The sequence below is a fragment of the Austrofundulus limnaeus genome, unplaced genomic scaffold, assembly GCF_001266775.1.
Source record: "Austrofundulus limnaeus strain Quisiro unplaced genomic scaffold, Austrofundulus_limnaeus-1.0 Scaffold340, whole genome shotgun sequence".
NCBI lineage: Eukaryota > Metazoa > Chordata > Actinopteri > Cyprinodontiformes > Rivulidae > Austrofundulus > Austrofundulus limnaeus.
The window spans coordinates 72086-79699 of NW_013952742.1; the positions used below are offsets into that span (position 1 = coordinate 72086).

A 7614-nucleotide genomic window follows, 5' to 3' on the forward strand; every position below is an offset into this window, starting at 1 on the left:
TTGGTAAATTTTCCTCATAACCTTGTGTATGAGAGATGTGGGAAAAGCTTAATTCACCTTAAGCTCACCTCCTACATATTGGTGGCCCGAATGGGTCCATTTTTAATGGTAACTCATAATATTTATCTCATGAAATAATATCTTCTGTGCACTGTGGAAAAACACAGTTTTTCTTCATGTTGGCAATAAAGTGTTATTATAAGACTTTTTGTGGCTGATTGGTGCTCAGAGAATAGCAAAAAACAGCAGATTTTGTCGTTTTCTATCATTTTGAAGTTATAAACATATCTGTAACATTAATTATTGCTGAAAAATAAGCTGTTCACGGCTGTTCAAGGTTATGACGTCAGACCTAGAGCAAGCCACTTTTTCTCTCTCATTATAGCTGAAAGCTATTTTTAAATCCATAATCTGCCATTGGAAGCCAGTTTATAATTTATTTGCATGCATGTTGTCTGTATGACATTTTATTAAGGATCCTAAAGCCAGTATTAGAAACATCTTAACAGGTGTATTTATTAATCTGGTTGGTTATATATAGTGTTTGTACGCGTGTCCCTACAATACACATATTTTTATATAACCACACTCCGCTAACATCTTAATAAGTTGGCCACTTATTAGTGTTACCCTACGTTCATTTTGAATGAATTAATGTGAGGAGTGAAAGTAGCAACTCTGAGCTAACGAGAGATGGCTCCAAGCTACTCCTGGACGGAAAAACTCGAATGAGTCGTCCAGATTGACGGCTAAGCGCTGTTTACCTGTAAAAAGTGTCGTTAGCCACAATGAGAACTCGGTGTGTGTTTTAAGGCAAACTTAAGCAGGATTGTGACTACGGAGCTCAACAGTCCGAGCCACAAGTGGGGAAACGGGAGCGCGCAGGCTCAACTTCTCAGCCACCGCGTGCCCGTGTTCACCTCGGCAAGCTTAAAAATAAGCTGTTTTGTCTGCTGGCGTGGTCAGAAAACTATTGCTGGTTGATTTTGAAATGCTGTGTTTAAACTCTGTTTAACTCCTGTGAATTTCATTCCACAAAGCTGTTTCACATRTGCGCAGCTGGTGCGCAACGCTGAGCTGCGTTATAAAAAAAACTGGCAGCCATTTTCTTGCAGTGTAGCAAGGGAGGCGGGACTCCCTGCGTTAGACGCTCTGTGATAGGCTGGCACTGGTCCGTCAACCGCCGTGTTGACGTCTAGCTGTCATTCTGCTGGTCAAAKCAGATTGAAGTGTCATTCTTGAAACTGTCTACATCTGCTGGTTTTAAAAGGAATTACAYGCTTCAAAAAATCAATTCAACCAATCTATACATTTTTTTAAGCATTTCAAGCTGTCAACTCAAACTTAAACAAAGTTTAATCAACTCTTTTCATTCGAAATAAAATAAAGCTTAAAATTAAAGCATTAATAAAACCTAATCCAAATAAAAAAGGGTTTATTTCTATAACAAACTCCTATATTAAATAGGCTTTAATTTTACTAGACTCATTCTGTTTGACAAATGCTGTTTGAATAGAAAAGTGTTTAATAAAAAGCCTAAATCCTAAAAACAATTGCTGACAAGCGGTCGTTAAAGGTTTATGCTTAAATGTTGGACATCCTCTTATTAAACTAATAGCGATTTGTAAATTAGATGACTCTGTAAATATTTAACCTAAATATAGAGAAACATCTTAAGCTCACCTCCTACAGTAAATTACTATTGTTTGAATTTATTCTTGAAAAAGGGGCAGATATAAGAAGATATTTTTCTTCTTTTCTTCTTCTTTCAAAGGTTGCTATCTTTATTGCMGCTAAATGGTTAGTTGTCAGAGACTGGTCTCACTTCAGGCTGGCTATAGAAGTTCTCCAGATGTTCCTCAACAATTTTGAGCAACATCTGATGTGTCATTTCCAAATAATGGCACTCAAAATTAGGGATGCACGATATATCGGCACTAATATCGGTATCGGCCGATATTAATCATTTTGTAGAATATCGGTATCGGTACGATATGTAAAACAGCCGATATTAACGTCCAATATTGATTTCCCACTTTTTAACTTTGTGTTTCTGTTTTGGGAGGGGAGATGTTTGGTTGAGTGGTTTGATTGTGATAGTGTTAGTGACGCTGCACAGCCAGGAATAACTGAAGTAGGGAGCCATGTCAGAGGTCTGGTTGTTTGTATACAGTAACAAAAAACGACCCAAGTGTATTTGTGTGTATTTGAAAAATATAATTTGTGTGTTTGTGTAATATCGGTACATATCGGTTATCGGCCATAGYAGCAATAATTATATCGGATATCGATATCGGCTGAAATTTTCATATCGGTGCATCCCTACTCAAAATATTGACATTGTTACTTCATGTGCCCCTAAGTTGCTATCTTTATTTCTGCTAAACAACTAGTTGTCAGAGACTGGTCTCACTACAGGCTGAACCTACAAGTCCTCCAGATGTTCCTCAACAATTTTRAGCAATTTCTWATGTAGAATTTCAAAATGAAAGAACTCCCAATATGGACATTTTACAACTATTGTTCCTCTAAATTCCTSTCTTCATTGCAGCTAAATGGCTAGTTGCCTGAGACTGGTCTCACTTCAGGCTCACTCTAGAAGTCCTCTAGATTTCCCTCAACAATTTTGCGCAATATCTGATGTGGAATTTCAAAATAATGGCATTCAAAATATTGAGTTTGTTACTTCATGTGCCCCTAAGTTGCTGTCTTTATTTCAGCTAAACAGCTAGTTTTCAGAGACTGGTTTCACTTCAGGCTGACTATAGAAATCCTCAAGATGTCCTTCAACTTTTTTGAGCAACTTCTGATGTAGAATTTCAAAATAAAAGAACTCCCAATATGGACATTTTACAATTCTTGTTCCCTATGTTCCTGTCTTTATTGAAGCTAAACAACTGGTTGTCAGAGATTGGTCTCACTTCAGGCTCTTTCTAGAAGACCTCTAGATGTTCCTCAACAATTCTGAGCAATATCTGATGTAGCATTTCAAAATAATGGCACTCACAAAACTGACATTTTACGATTACTGTATTGTTCCCTAAATTACTGTCTTTATTGAAGCTAAAAAATAGTTGTCAGAGACTGGCCTCACTTCAGGCTCACTCTAGAAGTCCTCTAGATGTTCCACAACAATTGTGAGCAATAGCTGATGTGGAATGTCAAAATAATGGCATTCAAAATATTGACATTATTACTTCATGTGCCCCTAAGTTGCTATCTTTATTGTTGGTTTGAGAGATGAGATTTCATCCTTGATAGAGAGGGATGTTGGTTTGAGAGAGGAGTAAAGGAAGCCATTTTTGTAAAGAAAAACCATCCATCATTAAACAGAGGTGTTCATGTCCAGTTGTGCCCCTCCTACAATGCTGTTATTGCAAGTATGACTCAGCCCCCTGTGAGCAAAAGGTGTGAATCAGGGCTCCAACGATAGTCAGGTGACGGGGCACTTCATGTGCAGAGAGCTGTTTTTTCCCTTTATGAAATAAGAGGTGCGAAGGGTTGCACCATGAGATGCCAGTTCATCTCTGATTAGAAATCCCCTGTCTGCTAATACCTCATCCTGGGGCTCCAAAAGTTTTATGAAACCTGATTCATTAGTGAGCTGTTTGTCTGATGCCCGCCCACCCCACCCCAACCAGAAGACAGACAAATAATTGTCCCAGCAGGGGTGATGGCAATCAAACATTTGACTGTGTTGTTGTGTTTATAATTTGACCATGTCTGACCCCTTGCTGTCAAATTACTGGGTCGGGTTATAAAAATTTCTGTACAATTAATAATGCATCGACATTTTTTAAAGTTACGCTTAAAGATTTTGGGCACGTTTTTAAGTATGGCTCCTTTGTTGGTCATTTAACGAACGGCTTAAGGATCATGTCCATGACAGGTATCCATCTACATATATTTGATATGGTGGTTTTTGATACATTCGGTCTATATGCCAAGTCAAAGTTACTCAGGCCTAACCTTAATTTCATCAAAACAACTAACAAATGGTCAACACTAAATTTTTGGCTAATTTGCTCTACACTACCAGTTATTTTTCTAAGTCCTGTGAGAAAAATCAGTTGTGTAAAGTTGCACTTAACATTTGTATAAGAAAACAGATTTTTCCAGTTCCTCTTTTAACTTTTGATTTTCAGACTGTAGTGTGCCAACAGGTTGACATATTCATTCTGCAGTTGACAATGCTTCAAATTTAGATAATCAAATATGGGACTGGGACATCCTTTTGAGCTGAAATATATCAAAAGGAACAGTTAGCATGTGCACTGAAAAGCATGACACATCAAAGTATTGTCTGCTACACATAATGTGCATGTGCTGTGGCTGGTCTGTTCTTTTGTAGCTGATTAATCTTGTGACAAATATTTAGCTGTACAGGGGATTGTGGGTTCAGAATAGCAAAAAAAAAACCATCCTGGCTTGAATCCAGCAAAATATGACCAAAATGTAGGAGGATATCCTAGTGTTGTAGAAATATTCCATCTGAAAGATATAAGATTTGATGTAGAAATAGTTAAGAATTATCCTCAACAAGTTCTCTAGCCATTACACGTTGCAAGATAGTTGTGTTTAAAAGGTTTGCAATAATTATTGGTGTCAACACTGCATGTCTGTTAGCAAAATATCTCAAATGCCTTCTTTCGTTCTTTCAATTGTCCAAATTGTTGCTCACACTTGAGTCAAAACTAGAATGCTCCTGAACAGCTCTGCTTCACTCATGGATGCAGACGACCCGCAGAGAAAACGCAGCTTCTGTCCTGTCATCTGTTCCTACATCATGTGTCATCATTACTTTCACTCTTTATTTGACACATGCAGTCTGAGCTGAAGTGAGCAGAGCAGACACGGTCACATCTGACTGCTGCTTATTTACATCCTCTCTGTTTTATGAAGTCACCTCTGACTGATACCACTCAAAGCCAAATGGCATGTAATAAATTCACAATTCTTTTTTTTAATATTTTTGACAAACTTCCTAGTTTCAGTGCTTTTTTCTGTGTGTGATGTTCCACTCTGTGTTTGACTTTGAGCAGTGTCTTGGAGAGTCCCAGCCGGCTCGATGAAGAACACCGGCTCATTGCACGATACGCCGCCCGTCTGGCTGCTGAGGCTGGCAATTCCACAGTAAGTGTCACCCCGAACCCCATAGTGGGCTTCAGTTATGCCACAAATCTGATTTTAATGAATAAAATTATTATCACCCACAGGTTACAATATTTTTGCTGATGTTTGTGTGCRTTCATCGATACCATTAGTTAAATATATCATGAAACATTGGACAGATTTGAATGAAACTTTCAAAAATTATTCAGAGGGTGTACACCTTCAACTGAACTTTTGGACTAATTCACCTAATTAAACTAAGCCAACACAAAAATATAAGTATCATTTACAAAAACTGAGCCGTTTTTGTGGTTGGAGATGAGGCATCTGTAACACACACTTCAAGGGCCTTCTTGTCAGATCTTGCATTATTACATGAAAATGCAGAATGTTATTGTCCTGATGCATCTCAGTAATCCAGGTAAAAAATCAAAAAGAAAAAAATTGTATAGGTCTTCTGGACGGGTTCTTCTCTAATGAAATGTTTCGTCTCTCCTCCAAGAGACTTCTTCAGTCTGAGAGTTTCAGGCAAAATTCAGGCTTTTAAGCCCTGCCTCCATGTGACTGATACTCACATCACATGGAGGCAGGGCTTAAAAGCCTGAATTTTGCCTGAAACTCTCAGACTGAAGAAGTCTCTTGGAGGAGAGACGAAACGTTTCGTTAGAGAAGAACCCGTCCAGAAGACCTGTAAAAAAATTTCTTGCAGAATGTTATTTTAAAACTTTAAACCAAACTCCTTCCCTTCTCAACATAAGTTGATCACAGTTTAGATCTCTGCAATGAAAGGTGGTGGGCAGCAGGAATTGTTATAAGGAATGCTTACGCCTTTATTTGTTTTATTTGTTTTTTTTTAGCCAGCTTCATCAGTAATAAACAAATTCACATTTAATCTGCAGCATTTTGTCTCAGAAATTACACAAAAGAAAAATTTCAAAATGGTGCCTAATTTTTTATACTTTTGAGAAAGGTATTTTTAAGCTGTTTCATCAAAAAGTTGAYATGACAACAACACATGAACAAGTAAAGATCTGATCATGCTTAATTATACATATTAATGTGTTGGGGTTTTTTTCAGGAGAAAATGAAGAAAATTTTCAGTAAAGTAAAATAAAATTAATTAATTTTAATGAATTCAGAAAACTAAAAGTAGGGCTGAAGCAGACCATCGCTGGTGTTCACTGTGGACAAAAATGAGCAGCTTGTATTTAATGTTTGTTCCCTTACTGACCTGAACTGTTTATGAACACTTTATTTTCAGCAGCAGGGTCCTCCATCAGATCTGAGCTTCAACTTCGATGCTAATAAACAACAGAGACAGCTGATTGCAGAGCTGGAGAACAAAAACAGGTACAGGTTCTTTATCTTTGTTAGTTTTTACTTATGACCAACTTTAGACAGCTACTCTGGAGATTAGGTAATATAATGATTATAWAATGCAAACCAATCATACAGAATTTGATTCAGCAATCTGGCTCAAAAGAATACAATTACAGTAAAAATGCTAAGATAAAAATTAATGCCAGTCTTGTGTTTTGCGTGATGAATATCTAATACTGTCATTAAAAACAATACACAACTGTGAGGCTGTTGAATAATAAAGTATAGCTTTAGCATAATGTTTGCATTTAGGTTGTATTCACACCAGAATTGAACCGCACCAGACTACGTTTGGAATCAGACCGAGACCACCTCAAATGTGGGTCTTGGTCCAGTTGTTTGATCCACATCAGGGTTCAGTGTATTCACACCTGCATAAAAGATCCGGACCAACAGCTCTGRTCTKTTTAAAGTGKACYAAATGTGTCAGGTGTGAATACATCCTTAARYTCAGTATTTCATTGAAATAGGAGCAAAAATTACACATTAAAACAAACAAAATCTGATTTTAAATTTGATGACCTTATAACGTATTAAAAAAGAAACAATGCAAGATTATCACCCACTGGTGGGGTGGCAGCAGCAGCGGTGGTGTAGTGGCAAAGCAACTGATTCYGGACCAGAAAGTCATAGGTTYGACTCCCCGCCATACCCACATAATTTGGTGCTCCCCAGGTGCCCACATAGCTGCCCRCTGCTCCACCTGGGTGTTTCTCATGTGTGATGGGTCAAATGCAGAGCACAGATTTCATCCATGCATGGGAACATCCAGTGATGACAAATAAAGCACTTTTACCTTTACTGCCAGAAAGCAAAAGGTGAGTGAAAATGTTAGTGTTACAACAAAATATTGCATGAACCAGAGAATAGATTTTATTGAAACTCCCAAAAGAAAATTTATTTTTATACATTTAAATCTGATTAACCTTTGAATAATGRCCACTACAACTAATCAACTTTAGAAAGCACAAAAACAACTACATCTCTGCCAGTTCTATAGATATTGTGCTGACATTTTACAGCGGGTAAAATAAGTATTGAACACGTCACCATTTTTCTCAGTAAATATATTACTAGAGGTGCTAATGATATGAAATTTTCACCTGTCGGTAACAACCCAAT

The 7614-nt window shown here is 37.4% G+C and overlaps 1 protein-coding gene across 1 annotated transcript in view; it reads left to right on the forward strand.

The window, feature by feature from the left end:
• The window catches only part of LOC106527749 (dystrobrevin beta), a gene marked incomplete at its 5' end in the record, with an annotated part of 99282 nt that overhangs the window by 65306 nt on the left and 26362 nt on the right, over positions 1-7614 (forward strand). The window contains 2 exon segments of the mRNA XM_014022734.1: positions 5043-5133; positions 6374-6462. Coding sequence (XP_013878188.1) covers positions 5043-5133; positions 6374-6462 — 180 coding nt within the window.